Here is a 21,370-nt window from a genome sequence, read left to right as displayed (position 1 = left end):
AATGAAAAGAAAGCTGGGGTAGCAATACTTATATCAGACAAAATAGACTTTAAAACAAAAACGGTAACAAGAGACAAAGAAGGACACTACATAATGATAAAGGGTACAATCCAACAAGAGGATATAACACTTGTAAATACCTATGCACCCAACATAGGAGCACCTAAATATATAAAGCAATTATTAACAGACATAAAAGGAGAAACAACACAGTAATAGCAGGGACTGTAACACTGCACTTACACCAATGGATAGATCATCTGAACAGAAGATCAATAAGGAAACATTGGCCTTAAATGACGCAGTAGACCAGGTGGACTTAGTAAATATATAGAGAACACTCCATCCAAAACCAACAGAATACACATTCGTTTCAAAGGCACATGGCACATTCTCCAGGATAGATCACATATTAAGCCACAAAACAAGTCTCAATAAATTTAAGAAGACTGAAATAATACCAAGCATCTCTTCTGACTACAATGGTATGAAACTAGAAATCAACTACAGGAAGAAAACTGGAAAAGCCACAAACGTGGAGATTAAACAAAGTGCTACTGAACAACGACTGGGTAATGAAGAAATCAAATGAGAAATAAAAAAATACCTAGAGACAAATGAAAATGAAAATATGACATGCCAAAATGTATGTGATACAGCAAAAGTGCTTCTAAGAGGGAAGTTATAGCAATACAGGCCTACCTCAACAAACAAGAAAAATCCCAAACAACCTAACAGTGCACCTAAAGGAACTGGAAAAAAAGGAACAAACAAAGCCCACAAATCAGCAGAAGGAAGGAAATAATAAAACTCAGAGCAGAAAAAAATGAAATAGAGACTTAAAAAGTAGAAAAAAAATCAATGAAACTAAGAGCTAGTTCTTTGAAAAGATTAAAAAAATTGACAAAACTTTAGCCAGACTTAACAAGAAAAAAAGAGAGAAGGCTTAAATAAAATCAGAAATGAAAGAGGAGTAATTAAAACGCAGACCTCAGAAATATCAAAGATTGCAAGAGAATACTATGAAAAACTATATGCCAACAAATTTGATAATCTAGAAGAAATGGATAAATTCTTAGAATCATATAACCTTCCAAAATGGAAGCAAGAGGAAACAGAGAATTTGAATAGACCAATCACCAGTAAGGAGATCAAAACAGTAATGAAAACCTCCCAAAAAATAAAAGCCCAGTACCAGACAGCTTCCCTGGTGAATTCTACCAAAAATTCAAAGAAGACTTAATACCTAGCCTTCTCAAACTCTTCCAAAAAACTGAAGGGGGGGAACCTTCTTAACTCATTCTACGAGGTCAACATTATCCTGATACCAAAACCAGACCGGTACAACACAATAAAAGAAAATCACAGGCCAATATCACAGAAGAACATCGATGCAAAAATCCTCAACAAAATACTAGCAAATTGCATAGAATACATTTAAAAGATCATACACCATGATCAAGTGGGATTTATTCCAGGGATGGTTCAACATCTGGAAATCAGTCAACATGATACACCACATTAACAAAACAAAAAATAAAAAACACATGATCAGGGCCGGCCTGGTGACACATTGGTTAAGTTCCCATGTTCTACTTTAGCGGCCCAGGGTTTGCCAGTTCAGATCCTGGGTGCGGACATGGAACCGCTTGGCAAGCTATGCTGTGATAGGCGTCCCATATATAAAGTAGAGGAAGATGGGCATGGATGTTAGCTCAGGGCCAGTCTTCCTCAGCAAAAAGAGGAGGATTGGCAGTAGACGTTAGCTTAGGGCTAATTTTCCTCAAAAAAAAAAAATTTATCATCTTAATAGAGGCAGAGAAAAGCATTTGACAAGATATAGCACCCATTTATGATAAAAACTCTGCATAAAATGGGTATAGAAGGAAAATATCTCAACATAATAAAGGCCATATATGACAAATCCACAGCTAATAAAATACTCAAAGGAGAAAAATTGAAAGCTATCCCTCTAAGAACAGGAACCAGACAAGGATGCCCACTTTCACTCTTATTTAACACAGTATTGGAAGTCCTAGCCAGAGGAATCAGGCAAGAAAAAGAAATAAAAGGGATCCAAATTGGAAACGAAGAAGGGAAAGTGTCACCATTGGCAGATGACATGATTTCATATATAGAAAACGCTAAAGAATCCACCAAAAAACTTTTAGAAATAATAAATGAATAGGTAAAGTGGGAGGATACAAAATCAACATACAAAAATCAGTTGTGTTTCTACACGCTAACAACAAAGTAGCAGAAAGAGAAATTAAGAATACAATTGCAACAAAAAGAATAAAATACCTAGGAATAAATTTAACCAAAGAGGTGAAACACCTGTACACTGAAAACTATAGAACATTGCTGAAAGAAACTGAAGAACACACAAAGAAATGGAAAGATATTCTGTGCTCTTGAATTGGAAGAATCAACATAGTTAAAATGTCCATATTTCCTAAAGCAATCTACAGGTTCAATGCAATCCCTATCAAAGTTCCAACAACATTTTTCACAGAAATAGAGCAAAGAATTCTAAAATTTATATGCAGCAACAAAAGACCCCAAATAGCCAAAGCAATCCTGAGAAAAAAGAACCAAGCTGGAGGGGCTGGCCCCATGGCCAAGTAGTTGGGTTCACACTCTCTGCTTCGTCAGCCCAGGGTTTCGCCGGTTCAGATCCTGGGTGCAGACATGATGCCGCACATCAGGCCATGCTGAGGCAGCATCCCACATGCCACAACTAGAAGGACCCGCAACTAAAACATACATCTATGTACTGGAGGGATTTGGTGAGAAAAAGCACAGGGAAAAAAAAAAACATAGCTGGAGGTATCACACTCCTTGATTTCAAAATATATTACAAAACTATAGTAATCAAAACAGCATGCTACTGGCACAAAAACAGAAACACAGATCAATGGAACAGAATCGAGAGCCCAGAAATAAACCCACACCTCTATGGACAGTTAATTTTTGACAAGGGAACCATGAACATACAATGGAGAAATGAAAATCTCTTCAATAAATGGTGCTGGGAAAACTGGACAGCCACACGAAAAAGAATGAAAGCAGACCATTATCTTACACCATACACAAAAATTAACTCAAAATGGATTAAAGCCTTGAATGTAAGATCTGAAACCATGAAACTTCTAGAAGAAAACAGGCAGTACACGCTTCAACATCGGTCTTAGCAGCATACTTTCAAGTACCATGTCTGACAAGGCAAGGGAAAAAATAAACAAATGAGACCACATCAAACTACAAAGCTTCTGCGCAGCAGAGAAAACCATCAACAAAATGAGAAGACAACCTCACAATAGGGAGAAGATATTTGCAAACCATGTATCTGATAAGGGATTAACATCCAAAATACATAAAGAACTCATACATCTCAACAACAAAAAAACTAACAACCCAACTAAAAAATGGGGAAAAGATTCAAACCTTTTTCAAAAGAAGATATACAGATAGCCAATAGGCACATGAAAAGATGTCCAACATCATTAATTATCAAGGAAATGCAAATCGAAACTAAAATGACATATCACCTCATGCCCACCAGAATGGCTATAATTAACAGACAAGAAATAACAATGTTGGAGAGGATGTGGAGAAAAGGGAACCCTCATACACTATTGGTGGGAGTGCAAACTGGTGCAGCCACTATGGAAAACAGTATGGAGATTCCTCAAAAAATTAAGAATAGAACTACCACATGATCCAACTATTCCACTGCTGGGTAATTATCCAAAGAACATGGAAACATGAATGTGTAAAGATACATGCATCCCTACCTTCATTGCAGCATTATTCACAATAGCCAAGACTTGGAAACAACCTAAGTGCCCATCAAGGGACGAATGGATAAAGAAGATGTGGTGTGTATATATATGCAGTAGAATTCTACTCAGCTATAAAAAAAAGATGAAATCTTGCCATTTGTGACAACGTGGATGGACCTTGAGGGTATTATGCCAAGTGAAATCAGACGGAGAAAGTCATATACCGTAGGATCTCACTCATAAATAGAAGATAAAAACAAAAACAACAAACACATAGATACAGAGATTAGACTGGTGGTTATCAGAGGGGAAGGGGGAAAAAGACAGGCCAAAGGGGGTGACTGGACACATGTGTACGGTGATGGATGGTAATTAGTCTTTGGGTGGTGAACATGATGTAACCTACACAGCAATCAAAATATAACATGTATACCTGAAATTTATGTTATAAACCAATGTTACCTCAATTAAAAAGAAAAAAATTTTTTGAGGACCAATTCATCATTGCTAAAGTTTTACTTTACCAGGTGAAGGCATGTAAAACACAACAGCAACAGAGACAAAAGCTTACCACAGAGCACCCAGACACAGAATCACTCATGTATGAGAAAACGTGACACATGATAGAAATGATTTTGCTGATTACTGGAGAAAGGAGGACACTATTTAATAAGTGTTCCTGGGCCAAGTGGCTATCCAAATGGAAAAAAGTAAAATCAGATCCCAAACTCACACTCTACCAAAAAAGTAATTCCAGGTGGATTAAGCACTTAAATGGGGAAGAAAAAAATTTTTACAAGAAAATACAGGAGAATATCTTTCTACTCTTGGAATAGAAATTTTCTTTTTTTTTCTTTTCTTTTTTTTGAGGAAGATTAGTCCTGAGCTAACTACTGCCAATCTTCCTCTTTTTGCTAAGGAAGACTGGCCCTGAGCTAACATCCATGCCCATCTTCCTCTACTTTATATGTGGGACGCCTGTCACAGCATGGCTTCTGCCAAGCGGTGCCATGTCTGCACCCAGGATCTGAACCGGCGAACCCCAGGCTGCCGAAGCGGAACGTGCGAACTTAACTTCTGCACCACCGGGCTGGCCTGGAATAGAAATTTTCTTAAAATATAAAAACTAAAATCATAAAAGAAAAATCTAATAAATTCTAACATATTAAAATTAAGATTTCTATTCATCAAAAGATGAGAAAGAAAAAAAGTCTTCAAACGCAGATAATTTTGAAGCATATATAACCAACAATGGATTCATATCCTGAATATATAAAGAACTTCTATGAATCAATTAAAAAAAACAACAACCCAGGGACTGGCCCCATGGCCAAGTGGTTAAGTTCATGCGTTCTGCTTCAGTGGCCCAGGTGTCACTGGTTTGGATCCTGGGTGCGGACACGGCACCACTGGTCAGGCCACACTGAGGCAGCATCCCACATGCCACAACTAGAAGGACCCACAACTAAAAATATACAACTATATTCTGGGGGGCTTTGGGGAGAAAAAGGGAAAATAAAATCTTAAAAATAAAAAACCAACACAATGGAAAAATGAGTAAAAGATAACAGTCATTTTGCAGAAGAAGAAACACAAACGACAAAAACACAGAAATATGCTTAACCTCATTAGGAATCAGGAAAATGCAAATTAAAATCACAAGGAAATATCACTATATAGCCACCAAGTTGGCAAAGACTTTAAAGTCTGATAGTACCAAGTGTTACTGGGGTCATGAAACAATGGGATCTCTGCTACACTACTAGTGGGAGTGTAAATTGGTACAATCCCTGAGGAAAACACCTGGCATTATCCAGCAGCTTGAGGATCTGCATCTTATAACCCAGAAATTCTACTCCCCAGTGTATAACCTAGAGAAAATCTTGCATATGTGCACCAAGAGACCCATAAAAAGAATGCTCATAGCAGCATTGTTTTAAAAGTGACTAACAAGAAAAGTCCAAAGGAACAGACTATGGTACAGCATTTAACGGAATCCCATACAGCAACGAAAATGAATGAGACTACAGATATCCACATGAACACAGATGAATTCCAGAAAAATATTAAATACTAAGCAAAACAAAACAAAAAACCCCACAATAGGCCACAGGAGAATTCATCCATCGTGAGTCCATATACACAAAGTTAGTTTAGTAAAACTAAACAATCTGTTGTTTAAAGATTTTATTTTTTCCTTTTTCTCCCAAAGTGCCCCATACATAGTTGTATATTCTAGCTGTGGGTCCTTCTAGTTGGGGCATGCAGGACGCCGCCTCATAATGGCCTGATGAGCGGTGCCATGACTGCGCCCAGGATCCGAACCAGCAAAACCCTGGGCTGCCACAGTGGAATGCGTGAACTTAACCACTCGGCCACAGGGCCGGCCCCCCATCTGTTGTTTAGAGGTATGTGTTTACGTGCATGTGGCCAGAGGAGGGGAGTAAGGAAAAACGGTGGAATGAGATCAGAAGGCACACTGGGTGCTCCCAAGTACTGACAATATTCTACTTTTTCATCTCTCTGGTGAGTCCACAAGTGTTTATTTTTTATAACTTGCAGAAATATTACATATTATTTTATATGTAAGTACCTCACAGTGGAACAATAACAAAATCCCCTAGCATCTATTCGTCATCATCTTATCAAAGGAACTTTTAAGACCACAGAAGTATATAGGGCCTTATATTTAAGAAAACAAGGACAAAAAACGGTATCACTATAAAGTTATGATTCCTGTAGGCATAAGTAATAGTGTATTATTAAATTATTCCCAGAATCTTATTATTGAAAATTATTATACAAGTATAACAACATCACTTAAAAATAACTTATTTTTTTCTTTGAGAAAAAATAAGGAAAGGCTCAAAATAAAATCTAAATCAAATCACTAATAGGGAAACTTTTAACTCCTTTTTTTTTTTTTTTTTTTTGCTGAGGAAGATTCACCCTGAGCTAACATCTGTGCCAATCTTCTTCTATTTTATATGTGGGCTGCCACCACAGCATGGCTGATGAGTGGCGTAGGTCTGCCCCTGGGATCCAAACCCAGGAACCTGGGCTGCCAAAGCAGAGGGTGTTAAACTTAACCACTATGCCACAGGGCCAGCCTCATAACAGGGAACCTTTTAAGATAAGAACTTTACAAAATTAAAAGTAAACTGCATTTTGGTGATGGTTGCACAACAATGTGAATGTACCTAATGCCACTGAACTATACACTTAAAAATGATTAATACGGCAAATTTTATGTGTACTTTACCACAATTTTTTTTAATTAAAAAACCTTTTTTTAAGAAGAAAAAATTGGTTGCATTTGCCAAAGAAATAATAAACGATCAGTATTCCCCTGAGAAATGTGAGTGTGTGCATGCACACACACGAAACCACGACAACCCTGGTTAAGCCGAGTCTGTCCTCCCCTGGGAGCCTGTGGTCTACCTGGGCACATCTGCAGGGCTTCCAGCTCGTCAGCATTGAGGTGCACGTAGGAGTGAAGTATGGTCCAGTCCTGGCGATGCCACACCAGGGCAGGCAGGGTCCTGGGGAACGAAGGTGAGAACTCAAATGGCTGCTGGCCCGCACCTCAGGGACTCAGCCTGCCCCCTTCCGTCGCCCTCCCGAGGACGAAGTGACCGGGGTGGAGTCGTAAAGCTATCAGAGGCAGAAGGGAGACCAACCCCTAACTGTGCCAACGCCTCCAGGCTTCAAATTAAAGTCCTGCAACACTTTCAACTCTGCTTTTGGGTCAGATTAGCTACAAGAAGCTCGAGGTGAAGTTTCAAAAGCTCTCCATGGAGTCACAGAGCGACACTTCTGGTCTCCTCCAGACACTCACTCTGCGGCCTGCACGGAGACCGGGTCTGAGGGAAAACGCCAAAGCGAGCCCTGCAAGCAAGACACATTTTTTGCTGTCTCTCATTTTATATTTAAAATTCCAGTCAAACTTGCAAACCACTTTGTGTTTGTTTTTATACAAAATAGGTTTTCTTCAAAAAAAATTGCCAGCAAAACAGCTGTTGTGGTAAGATGCACCAAATTTATCTGTGGTTTCGTGAAGCGTTTGGTGTCCTGCTATGTATCTCAGAAGCTGTGGACACCCCAGTTTCAGAGGGAAGAATGTAGAGGAAAAGGGTAATGGGGTGGGAAAATACTGAGTTCTGGAGTCAGAGCAGGGTACGAATCCTGGCCCTCTCACCTGAGATCTGAGGCAATCACAATCGTCTAACAATAATCATTTCTCAAGTGCACACTATGAGGAAGGAACATACTAAGCACTTGGCACAGATTATTTCCAATCTAAAACAAGCTTAGGAGAGGGGCATCATTATCTTCATTTTACAGATGAAGAAATTGGGGCTCAGAAACATTAAGTATCCTTTATGTGGTCACAGAGATAATAAGTTGCCCTCCTAGGACATTAACCCAGATCTTTCTGACTACCAAGCCTTTCTTCTTTCCATTACCTAACCACATGGCCTCTCTAAGCCTCAATTTTCTCATCCATAAAACAGGCTAATAATGCTTCCTTGCAGGGTTCTTGTCAGGAGTAAATTTAATAATTTAAGGTAACTTATACAATGCCTGGAATTCAGTAAACACAGCATACATGCTAGTTCCTCTTGCTTTTAAAATAGAACCTAAGAGCAAGTTAGATTTGGCAAAGAAAAAAACTAAAAAAAAATCTACGTTTATTATAAAAATAAGAGAGTCTGTGGTAAAATTGAACACAAGAAACAACTGACCTAAAACAGGGATCAGGAAACTGTGGCCCATGGGTCGGCTGCCTGTCTTTGCACGTAGTTTTACTGGAACACAGCCAGGCCCATGCAGTTACATACGCATTGTCTGTGGCTGCTTTCAAGCTACCCACGGCAGCTGGGTACTTGGGACAGAGACCATATGGCAAGCCTAAAATATTTATTCTCTGGCAAGGAAGTTTGCAAACTCTCTGCTCTAAAATATTCATATTTCTAAATTTAAAGAAAAATCTGTCCAAATTCAGTGACCTTGAAATACTAAATCTAAACTGAAACATTAGACCAAAATGATAATTCACCCCCCGACTAACACGTTCTCTTTATACCAAATGTGGGACAGAACAGAGCACATAGTGACACTGAATGCTCCAAATTGGCTGCCAACAAAGCTTACACTTTCAAATGATTAGAGATGATACCTGGTAAACTCCTGGACAGCTTCTATTTTGGGGTGATAGACGACAATTCTTTTCTTTAGCATCAGTGCTGTGTGTAAGATAACAGTTTCCATTCCAAACTGAGATACAATGTCTAAAAACAAAAGACAATGTACTGTTACTGCATTAAATATTATATAAGGACGTACAGTTTTTATTGTAAAGAATTTTTATCACATGAATGCAAAATTATGTTCAATACAGAGAATACAGACAAATGTTGTAAGTTCCGAAGCACCTTATTTGGTGGAGGGGTTTATCTATCCACATGTCTGCTCACCAGGATGGGTGTGAGAGCTGCCTACACCTGCCTCCCAAGGGACCCTCCGCTGGATGAATACATGAGGCCAGACTCAAAGAAAGTGCAACCAATGATATGAAGGGGAACCAGCATCTTTCTGTGTCGTGAAAACTTCTTAAGTTTTAAAAAACGTTCACTGACACCACCCTCCCCCCGTCGTTACTTACCTCCTTTTCAGAAAACTTGACAAATACCTAACACCTCAAGGTAACACAGGATGCTTAGAAAGCATACGGAACAGTGGGGTCAAGAGCAAAGACAGGCACGGTGGGGGGATGAGAACGAAGGCCAGCACTGCCCTCAGAGTTCCCCTCTCCTCCCTTTTAAGGTCCCCCAGGTCTGCGGCTTAGCCCTGGGCTGTCTGCCATTTTGGATTTTCCAGCTAGGAGAGAAAGGCGAGGAGTTAATTGGGAACTCTGGGTCAGGGGCTTGAGTTCTCCAGGTGCAAGAGGGACCTGCTAAGAATTAAGGAAAGAAAAACCATGGAAGTCAGTGTAGACCTCGAGCCATGAAATTAAGCTTACTGGTGAAAGAGCATTTCTATATTAACAGTCAGAATCATATGGAAAGGAGCACCACAAAAATCTGATTTCCTATGACAGAATTCTAACCAAATAAGGAAATGTACAAGTTGAACTACCCACCTGTATAGGAAACAAATATTATATAGATGAAAATATATGGAAATATGGAATAGCAGAGTCTAATGAGAGACTGTCCTTAGCTCGGGGATTTGTTGTTGTGGGGATGGAATCACCTAGGATGGGTTTTTGTTTCTTCTTTTGCTTTGCTTTTTTTTGGTTTTTTTTACCTTTGATGGAGCCTGCAAGGTATGCCTTTCGGGCATCAAAGTCCTTGCTAAGGAAAGAGCCATTTTCTTCACTCTGGCATATCCCCTTTGTGAGAACTGCGATATAACTCTCCATCATTTTAACTGGGCTCCCATGTTTCAGGTACATTCTGTAAGAAAGGACAAAAAGCAACTGTGCTTTTATTTAGCATGAACCACATGGAGAAATACACTAACGCCAGGCATGGGTACTTTCTAAGGAATCTAAGCCAATTTGCTAATATACTTCTGAACACCTGAATCTTTCCATGACATGATTACTTCCTTAATTTAATCATAAAATGTATTAAAAAAAAAACCACTTGAGAGATCTTTAACAATTCTTTGAAGTCAGCTCTCTCTTTACATCTGGGGAAGCCTGCTATAGTCCACTCAGGCAAGAGAATGAACTATGGACTGTCTGAGGCCTCATTATTCTCAAGAATATTGTATACTTATCTCTTTTTATGTTTTACACTCACAACAGGTGTTCTTAGTCATAACAACTCTGTTTTATTGCTGGGATTTCCTTTGACAAGAAAGGAGTTTATGCATTGTTCACAGACAAAGCAGTAATTAGTTGTAGAACCTATACTTATCAGAGTTCCCAGAGGTGGCTATATTTAGATAATTAAAAAATCAAGCTCCTTTAAGTTTCTGGTGATAAAAGCACACTAGATACATTCATCATTAAGCTAGAACTCCCAGAAAATGCTGACAGGAAGCTGGCTGCGTTCAGAGCTCACGTGTGAAACCAGCCCTTCCCCTGACCTCTTCCTGTGAGTAAGCAAATCTAAATTTTGCTTCAGAAGCAGGACTGGGTCTACTTGGGCCTTTTAGTAGCTGAAGGGATGGAAAACTGGGAAGAAAATAAAATCATTTTTTAAGACAGATCACTTGAAATTTATATTTATTGTAAATTAAGTGAAAAAAAGCAAGTGTTTTAACCACTTACTAAATTCTGTCAATCATCAGTTTTTTAATGCACAGATTAAGAAAAAATGGTAGAGAACAATGAGTATGGTAAGCTATCATATATATAAAATACAGGCAAACCCATGAACTCACACACATGCTTACATATGGAGAAAACGTCTTCCGTAGGGCGTAAAGAAAACAGGCCAGGTTGCTGCCTTGGGGTGGGGGCTCAGAAGGTAGAACTGGAGGCCGGGAACAGGGGAAGGGAAACACTTAGTCTTCCCTGTGCACCCTTCTGTGCTGTTTGTATTTTTTTGTTTTACTATGTGCTTACATTACCACCAACAACAAAAAAAATAAAAACACCATTAAAGTTACAAAATAAAGCAATATATGGTAATGGAGCAGAGAAACATGAGTAGTAGGTTAAGATGACAACCCTGGGCCATGAGAGATGGAGCAGAGGGAGGAATCCCTCAAAAATCACTCCTGAGGAAAACTACAAAGGGCAACCCAGGGGACCTTATTCAAATGGACATCCATAGACTGCCACCTGGCCTGGACGATTTGGACCCCACAGAGGGAATGAAGTCCCCCCATCCATGCGGGCTTCCACTGCCATGGTGAGCAGCATGCTGTGAAGGCACACCTGCCTGCCACTCTCACCAGAAATGGAAGGGAGCACCTCCATGGTAACCTCACCATCATCAAAATGTGCTTGTCTACGGGTGTGTATGTGTACACACACGTATTTGTCGGGAGAGGGAGCATGTGTGTGCCTGAGCACGCGGGTGTGTACACAGGCAAGGGCAAGTACTTGAGTGCCGTAAGAGGTAGTGGGCAGAGGAGGTGGCCGGCAATAACTCTGAGTCCTCCCTTCTCTTGCACTGTGACAAGAGAAGAGAATCTAGAATGCTACAATGCCACGGCTCTGCAGAAGCTGAAAAACGCTCTGGGCTTCCTCCTGGGCAGGAAGTGGGATCTAAAGCAACCTTGCCTTCTGGGCCCAGAATATTTCTCGGGGAATTCAGTTAAGTAACCTAACTCTGACTCAATCAAATGAAACGGGAGTCCAGTGTTTGATCAAAAACACCTTTGCAGTGTTTTTAGGTCACAGCTTCTGGATAGCATCTCTCCGAGCAATAATAATAATCTCTCCGTGTCAGTGCCATATTAGCAGACAACTGTTCTTGTTCCACAGTGAGTCATATACTTGGAATTTATCCTGTGACAGCAAGAAGTCTTTCTTATTGTAGCTGGCTGCAAAAACAGTAAAACTGCATCTTGTCAGAATACAACTGAACTGAAACTCTCAGGTAATGAGAAGGTATTCTTACACTATGTTGTGTGTGCACATAAAAATGGCGAAAAGACAGCTATTTATCAGGCTTACGGTGAGAAAAACAAAACCCCCCTTATCCCTCCCCACAAAAAAACTACTATTGGGCATGAGCCCGAAGATAATACATAACACCTAGAATTATAATGCTATGTAGTAACAATATTAAAAAAAAAAACTAAACTAAAACCCTGTGAAAGCCTTCATTACAGAAAAAGCCAACGTCTCTAACATATGAGAAAGATTTCATTTAGTCCGTATATTCACCAAGGTAAGAAAGTAGACTGGTATATTTTAGATAAACTTTCAACAAATGGGATGGAATAAAGGAGTCTACTTGCATCACAATTAACCAATTAGTCAGAGTTTCTCAGCTCCTCAGATTCCAGCTAGGAAATGTTTCCCTGTGCTTTGGTATAATTCAAAATGCCCATTAACTTCCCCAAAAATGACTCCACACACAGACCTTGACACATATGAACCAGCTTACCACTTCATAAAGCACTTAACTTATCCATCCTGCTAAGGAAAGCTCTAGACTGGGAGTGAATTAAAGTAAAAGACGAAAGTGGCAAGTGACTCAAAATACCCAGGAACTACAATAGTTGTGCCAGCTGCTTTTTCTCCTCCCCTCCATCATTTTCCCAAATAAGAAGAGGAGTATCTTTGAAGCAGAAGAGAAAGTGCCTCTTTATAACATAGTCTCTGAAGGGCCACTAAAAATTAAGCTGGGGAGACAGGGCTGAAACTTGCTTCCTGAGTGTAGAAATCTGCTATGTAACGATTGAGCAAGAACTTCATTTCTGTACATTAGCATGTAATACAGTTTTCATACAGACCTACACAATATCCTAGCGAAGGTGGAATATTTCTCTGGGTTAAAATCTTTGGCAGTCAGGACAATAGAAAAATGAGTCACCTGTCCAAAAGAAACAAAAAAAGTATACATTTTAAAGATACTTTTAATAGAGTTAATTTTTATTACCATATTCTAACAAACCTCTTGTGTAAGATATACCAACATTAAAAGGAAAAGACCCAGATTCAACAAAGTCCTCACTTGCTTCTTTATACTTTTATGTACATATAAAAATGTGTATTTGTATATACATATATTTAATTTCCTACATAAGAATGTAATACTTTTAGTTAAAAATTTTTTTCAAAACCACAAAAATATTTCGAATATCAAAAATGTGAGTTTTTATTTAAAGTCCTGAAACCTCATCAAAGCAGAACTAGGAATGCTATACAGACATAATTTACCAACTATTTTTCATTAATGAAATAGAAGGATAAAAAACAACAAAAATATGTCTCAGTAAGATTCACACAGTTCCCCAAACAGTCAATTCTCTGTAGAATGCCATATAATTTAAAGGGCACAATAAGCTTCATTTCTTAATAGGCCTCTATTATTATAAACATAAATTTCTAATAATCATATAATTATTATTCTCATGAGACAAAATTCAGAACTTTATATAAAAAGCAAAGCACCTGAGAAATACACTTTTAAAAATCATACTTCGAAGTATAAGAACTGTCTCTAAATCTTACTGTTTTTCAAATCTGAAAAAGAGATCTGAAATCGAGGTTGCTATAATTTGGCAGTCTGTAGTGCAAAACATGGATCAATCTACTTGAGGATACATCAAGACTTTTCAGTAAGAACTAAATGAACATAAACCAAAGATTTTATAACACATTGAAAACTATCTTTTTGCAAATTTACATTTTCTAATTATGAAACTCTGTTTTGTCTTAAACTTCTAACAGTTCCTGTTATTTTAAATATAACTCCTTAAATTTAAACTGGTATCTTGGACATGCTTCATACAGTCCAATTATTGGCTATAAAATTAGCCCTGAAAAGGAAAGAGAAGTCTCCACCCAGATACACACCAGGAGCCCACTTCTTTCCAACATTCTTTTCTTCGAGAAAACCTGCTGGTTGTTTGGGACTGGGAAAGTCCACAACGACCACATACTGGTTTCCAACATGTCACACTGATACTGTTCACGTCAAATGACACACAGAAAGCCTACTGAAACATGAGTTTCCTTAATTATTCTTTTTATTCTTAATATATTCTTACCATCCACAAACACATGAAAAAAGTTGTCTTAACTATGCCAAAGATGATTATATCCTTTGAAATAGTTCTTAATTATGGAAAAATGCTTCTGCCCACCTTTAATCAGAGCCAAGACTTTGAAACTGCTTCTACATTTCTACTCCCTCAGAGCAAAATCCAAGAAAGGCTCCCCTACATCAACCACAGGGTCAATCAGACAATGCCCACCAATATTTACAGAATGAACGAGAGCGACACGTGAGAAAGAACACTCCCAATGAAAATCAGAGTTAATATTTTTCAAAGGTGTATTGTGAATGATAAAGGCTAAAGCTGAGAGTGACTGGAATAATTTTATATCACTTTAAATGTTTTTGGGTTTTTGACCTTTATGCAGTCATACCTTTTTCAAAACTGAAGAATCTGGAACTTCAACTGTTGTGATATAAAACCATGTTCTTCTGTACTGACCAAAGACGAAGGGATGGAGAAGTTTGTTTTCATCTGTAAGGCAGCATTTTCTCAGCAGCAGATCCCTTAAAGGAGCTGTCGTGGAAGGATAACACCACACCCACAGAACTTCTCCATTTGTGTCCTTTTCTATGGTGGAAAGATGGTCACTGTGAGAATGTCAAACAGCAGCAAGGAAGTGAATTGATTGGTGACTCAGAAGCACCTAGCGGAATTAGTTCTAACATGCATTTTACAAAGCAACCCAGAGCACACGAGACCCCAAATTCCTACCTACTTCTATTGGTCACATTATCTAGCTTTCCTGACTGTAAGTTTTAGTCTACCAAAGTAAAAAGCTTTTATAACAAATCATAAATGAAAATTTAGCCTTACAGGTTTGGTAGAGGTCTTTCCTATCTCCTCCCACACAAATTCTTGTAAACTTATCATTACTTTACATTTTTACCTAATTAGAAGGATCTTTAACAAATACATTTTAAAAGTTTGTTAAAAACAAAACTGGAGATGGGGGCCGGCCCGGTCGCGCAGCAGTTAAGTTTGCACGTTCTGCTTCTCAGTGGCCCAGGGTTTGCCAGTTTGGATCCCGGGTGCAGACATGGCACCGCTTGTCAAGCCATGCTGTGGGAGGCGTCCCACATATAAAGTAGAGGAAGATGGGCACGGATGTTAGCTCAGGGCCAGTCTTCCTCAGCAAAAAAAGGAGGATTGGCAGTAGTTAGCTCAGGGCTAATCTTCCTCAAAACAAATAAATAAATAAATAACTGGAGATGAAGAAAATGGTGAAATCTCTTTTAAATCATGTTACATACTGATTGTACAAATTCTATATTTAAATTTTAATAATAGTAATAATAAAGATTATCCAGTCATATATGTAGTTCCATCATCAAACACCTCAATAACAAATAGGAGCGATATACTAATAATAAAAACTCCAGGAAAAAACCGCCTAAACTTTCAAGAAAGAGTTACTGCATATATAGCAGTAAGAATCCAGATTTTCATCTATAGCCTTAAAAAAAATTTTATTACCGAAAATATCGAGTATATAAAAAAGTAGAGAGAATAATAAAATGAATTACCCCTCTCCATCACTCAGCTTCAGCAATTATCAACATCTGGCCCTCCTTGTCTCATAGGAGGGAGGAGCACCCCCTCCCCATTATTTGGAAGCAAATCCCTTTTAAATGCACATCAACATGAAAAATCAAAAACCTGCTGAGTTGAAAACATGATAAGTCATCCTTTTCTTTGCTGTTACCAGATAAAAGTCAGTTTAACTCAGCCTCAATTCAGAAGCACCTTCAAGCAGGACTAAGACGCCTGAGGTACTTAGGTTTTGCTGTGAAGCACTTTCTAACATCACATTACAAACGAATACAGGAAGCCGTTCCCAGATAAATGCACTCCTTTGAGACATTGAAAATAATTATCACTTTTCACTAGTTTTGCAAAATCCAAGCCATCTTCTTGTACACTAGGGGAACAGAGGGAGTGTTGAGGGGTTTGTAAAAATCTCAACAGAATAACGTTTTTTCAAAGGACAATGCCACGCAGGGAGCCGACAGACCCAAATTCGAACCGCCCCGTGCTCGCTTACTGCCTATGGGACAAATGGTTCCCTGAAACACCGCACACGGCTCAGGCACACGTTCGGGCTGTCCTAAAGTCGTAACGTACTTCCTCATCCAGTAATTCCTGAAAACCAACAGGGATCCCCCGAATGTGATTATGTAGACACTCCTGCTACATGCATGAGGTCCTATGATGCAGGAGTCCTTCACTGGTATGAGTTGGGGCTCTGGGGCTAGACTGCAAGGATCCTGATCCTGGCTCCGCCACTGCCTGGCGTGCGTCCGTGCACAAATAACACCCTGGGCCTCCATCTGTTCCCCGGCAAGGTGGGCACCAAACGTTACCGACACCCCCTTGAGCCGTAGTAGGAGTTAAACGGGAGATAATCCCTGCATAATGCGCAGCACCCGGGACCAGCACAGTTGGTCACCGTGCCTCGAACAGCTCGATCACACCATCGGGGCCAGCCGGGCGCCGGGCAGGCAGTCACGCGTGGCTCCTCCACGCTCCGAGGGACCCCAGCCCTGCCGTCCCCTCGCCGCGCGGCCCGCGAGCGGCTCTCAGCCCAGCCGGGGCCCCGCCCGCGCAGCGGCCCCTGCAGCCTCCGGAGCTCGGTCACCCTCCACGTCCGGGCTCGTCTGCAGCCCGGGGCGTCCTGGAGGAGCTCCCTCCGCGGACCTGGGAGGCCCGGGGTTCCCTCCGCCCCGCCGCCCGCCCCGGGCGGGCCCACGCGAGGCCGCGGGCGGACAAGCCCAGGGCGGCTGGCCGGGCGCCCGCGCCAAGGAGGCCGGGCCCCGCCGCCCCCCGCCCAGGCCCAACACGCAGGGGACGCGCCCTCCCCACCCGGGCGGCGCCGGGGGCCGCGGGAGCAGGGGCCGCCCCGGCCGGGCGGAGGGAGAGGCGGAACTGGGGTACGGGTCTGCGGGGCAGGGCGCCTGCGTCCTCACCGATCAGCCCGACTCCGAGCATCAGCTGAGTGTCCGCCGCCTCAGCCGCAGCCATCTTCCGCCACCGCCGCAGCCGCCGACTCAGCGCGCCGCTCCCATCCCCCCGCTCGCAGGCCCCGCCCCCCCCCCGGGTCCGCCCCAACCCGCAGGCTCCGGCCCCGCCCCCTCCTCCAGGCCCCGCCCCAGCCCTGGAGGCCCCGCCCCCTCCCGGTCGCAGAGACTTCCTCCGCTCCTCCGCTCACCTTCCGCCCTTGGCTCGTCACCCTCAGAAGGAGCTCTCGTTTCCTCTATTCCAGATCTTCATCCGCCTTCTCCTCAACCCTCTCCGATCCTCACTGTGCTCCTCAGGCTTTCCACTTTCTACCTGTGCCTTCCAGTCAGGCTAAAAAGAGGCCTCCTGGGGCTGAAGGAAGGGTCTCCATTCATTCATTCGTCATCTATCCCGAGAACAAAAAAAATAATTGAGGACTTACGATGACTTTGGGAATATAGTGTTGACACAGACGGAACATTCCAGTGGGGGAAGACGGACAGTTACCGAGTAAGATAATACTAAAACTGCCCAGAGTGATAAACCCATTGTAATAAAATAGTGCAGTGTGTTAGAGGATGGGGGTGTGCTGCTTTAAAATGGGTGTCAAGGAAGGCTTCTCTGAGGAAGGCATGTTTGGACCGAGATCTGAAGGACGGGAAGGAGCCAGACTGTTTGGGCGGCTCCAGGATCCCTCCTGCATCCTCTGCACCTCCAGCCTCAACTCACACAAAGCTAATTAGGGAAGGTCTTTGGTGTCTACAGGAGTACAATCCCAACCCCATCTCGTTTGATATTTTTTTTAAAGTACTAATATGAAATATTTCATACATACATACCAATCTAAGGAAAACACGTTACCACTCAGCTTAATAAGTAAAGTACTACAGATATAGTTGAAGCTCTTTCCTTCTCCTCCCTAATCTCCTTCCCCTCCCTATCCCACAGAGGTAACCACTGTTCTAACTTTGGTGATTGTCATTTCCCTATGTTTTTTGTCTTTTTTTTGAGGAAGATTGGCCCTGAGCTAACATATGTTGCCAGTCTTCCTCCCCTTTTTTTTTCTCCCCAAAGCCTCAGTACCTAGTTGTATATCCTAGCTGTAAGTCCTTCTGGTTCCTCTATGTGGGACGCTGCCACAGCATGGCTTGATGAGCGGTGCATAGGTCTGTGCCTAGGATCCAAACTGGCAAAACGGGCTGAGGAAGTGAACTTGACCACTCACCCACCAGCCGGCCACTTCCTATATGTTTTTAAACTTTGGTATATGTATGTGTTTCACTCAACAAAATACTGTTCTCCTTTGAAAACTTTATACCACTGCAACACTAGCTAACATTTATTGAGCCTCAGGCACTGTTCTAAGTGTTTGACTCATATTACTTCCTTAAATCCTCACAATGCCCCTATGTGTAAGTCCTATTATGATCCCCGATTTACAGTGAGAAGACTGAAAGGTGGCACCATTTGCCCAGGATCACGCAGCTTGCAAGTGGTGGTGTCAGGATGTGGACCCCCACTCTGGCACTCCAGCCCACACCAGGTTGCTGTGCTACAAAGCCTGCCACTCTGTAGCATGCTGTTCGTTAGTTTGTAAACTGCTTTTTTTGCTCAAAAAAAAATCTTCTTATGTTTTGTTAAAAAGATTTAACCAAATTAATACTTACAGTTCTGGTTCAGTAATTTTAACTGTTGAGTGACATTTTCTGCATGAAAATATGGTTAGTTCCATTGCCTGTTAATGGACATTCACTTTGTTTCCTGTTTTTTACCTTATCATTACGGTGCTGCTGTATTTTGAACAAGTCTCCTTGTTCTCCCTGCTGTTTGCCTTGGGAAATTCTACATCATCAAGGCTCCAATACCGTCTCTTCCCTAAACCCAGGCAAAATGAATTTCTACCTCTTCCACTCTAGAAGCCTGTGGCCCTAGAGCTAGGACTGAGGCCTACTTAGGTGTGTGTAGCCCTTCTGTTTCTCCCATTAGACTGAACTCCGGGAGGGCAGTGCCTTTGCATTCCCTGTGCTTACTGTGGTGGTAAAGAGTTGTTAATGTTTCTAGTTGTCACAGAAAATACAAAGGTATTGGGGGCTGAGGAGGGGAGGCAGATTCAGAATCAGTTTGGAAGCCAAGTAGACACTTGCTCTCATGTCTCATTGGCCTTTGCGATCTCCAGCGAGGTTCTACAGACAAAGCGTTGACAAGGGAAATCGATCCTCCAGTGGATTCCATTTAACAATCTCGACGATACATCAACCTGCATCAATCTGCACCTCAAATACCTGCTTTTGGTGAAAGGCACTGCCATCCAATCTACTAGGATCATTACCGATACAGCTACTCTTAAGGCAGTTTGTAATCCATGTATATGGAGCGCCCTGCTGGAGATTATATTTCTGTGGGGTTTTCCCTCTCTTCTCTTGCAAAAGAGAAGCTTGAAAAAAATGACCTTTGAATCATTAGAGATAACCCTCTCTTCTCTCTGCAGTAAAGGCCTGGGCCCCTGAGTTCACTTACAGTCTTCCATGGACGGGCAATTGTTCCCTTGTCTGGGATTAAGACATACAGTCACATCCTTTTGTGTCTGGGGAGTTTAAGAGAAAATGTGCCCAACACCCGAGGGGATCCCAATACCTCCAAGGAGAGAAAGGGACGAGGGGGTCTGTGTGTGTGGAGTGATGGATCCTGGAACCAACCCTAAAATACTGTTCCTGCGGCAGATGGTTCCCCAGGGGGGCTGGGTATTAGAATCAGAGTAAGAGTTCGTCAGCCAGTCAGGGAGAGCGTTCCCCCTCCCCCAAGTACAAGCACAAGAAGCCGCGCCCTGAGGAGCATCACAGGGAGCCTGAGGCTGCAGCTCAGCCCTCAGCAGTGATCTATGATGCCTCGAGAGTCACAGTTAGAAGGGCCCAGAACTAGTTCACAATCTCCTTGGGTTTGTATGTTGGCCCGAGAGTAAGCCCCTGGGGTCCGGGACAATTGGAAAGAAACCCTTAGGAAATACTGAATCCACTGGTAATAAGGCAGGTAGTTGCTCTAGATTTTAATATAAAAGACAAAAGCAACATGACTATAAGTGCTTATTAAGTTTGTGGCAGTTCATATCAATTTTACTGGGAAATACCCTGCTTGGTTCAATACGGGTTTTTTATGTGTTTAAAGAAGATAGGTTAATGAATGAAGCCTTTCTGGAAGGCAGTTTGGCAGTATCTATCAAAACGGAAAAGTGCATACTCAGCAATTTACTTTTAGGAAATACACATGTACACAAATATTCACGCACAAGGATGTTCATGCAGTGCTGCTGGTAATAGCGAAAATGTGAAAATACCTAAATATCTAATAATGAAGAAACTAAAAAAATGATGGTATAGTCCATATTATGGAATGCTATGAAGCTATTAAGGAGAGTGAGGTTGACATTAACTCACTGTGATCCCATCTATGTGTAAAACCCCAAGCTGATATATAAATATATATAGGATTGGAGGGATGTGTACCCACTGCTGAAAGTGGCTCCCTCAGAGGCAGGGTGTGTGGGACGGTGTGGAGGAAGCTTTGGAGTGTGCACCCTGGCTGCTTTTCACTCTTTTACAATGAGAATATGTTCACATAGAAACTGTATAATAAAAATGCAAATATAAATATTTAGAAAGGTATAATATATAAGTATATACATTTACAAATATTTATAAATGTTTATTAAATACGTAAATGTATTAAATGTCCTAGACATGGTCCTTAACTATAAAAATATCATTGAAAAATATCCAGATGCTAGTAACAGTGGTTTTCTTTCAGTGGGTAAGGCTTCAGCAATTTTTCCTCCTCCTTTTACTTTTATCTCATAATTTTTAAAATACTGTATATCATTGCTTCCAATAGTTCAGATTCAA

The 21,370-nt window shown here is 41.2% G+C and overlaps 1 protein-coding gene across 1 annotated transcript in view; it reads right to left on the bottom strand.

The window, feature by feature from the left end:
• DENND10 (DENN domain containing 10) overlaps nt 1-17,542 on the bottom strand; it is a 29,387-nt gene extending 11,845 nt beyond the window's left edge. The window contains exons 1-6 of the mRNA XM_046652516.1: nt 17,444-17,542; nt 14,851-15,047; nt 13,209-13,288; nt 10,095-10,243; nt 8,965-9,076; nt 7,227-7,327 (exon numbers count right to left, since the gene is read on the bottom strand). Of these exons, the coding sequence (XP_046508472.1) occupies nt 7,227-7,327; nt 8,965-9,076; nt 10,095-10,243; nt 13,209-13,288; nt 14,851-15,047; nt 17,444-17,498 (694 nt within the window). The 5' untranslated portion in view covers nt 17,499-17,542. The remainder of the gene's footprint in view (nt 1-7,226; nt 7,328-8,964; nt 9,077-10,094; nt 10,244-13,208; nt 13,289-14,850; nt 15,048-17,443) is intronic.
• Between the last annotated feature and the right edge of the window lie 3,828 nt (nt 17,543-21,370).

This window comes from Equus quagga, chromosome 2, assembly GCF_021613505.1.
Source record: "Equus quagga isolate Etosha38 chromosome 2, UCLA_HA_Equagga_1.0, whole genome shotgun sequence".
Lineage (NCBI taxonomy): Eukaryota > Metazoa > Chordata > Mammalia > Perissodactyla > Equidae > Equus > Equus quagga.
Note: the sequence above shows the minus strand (reverse complement) of the source record. Positions and strands in the feature narration are given on the sequence as shown.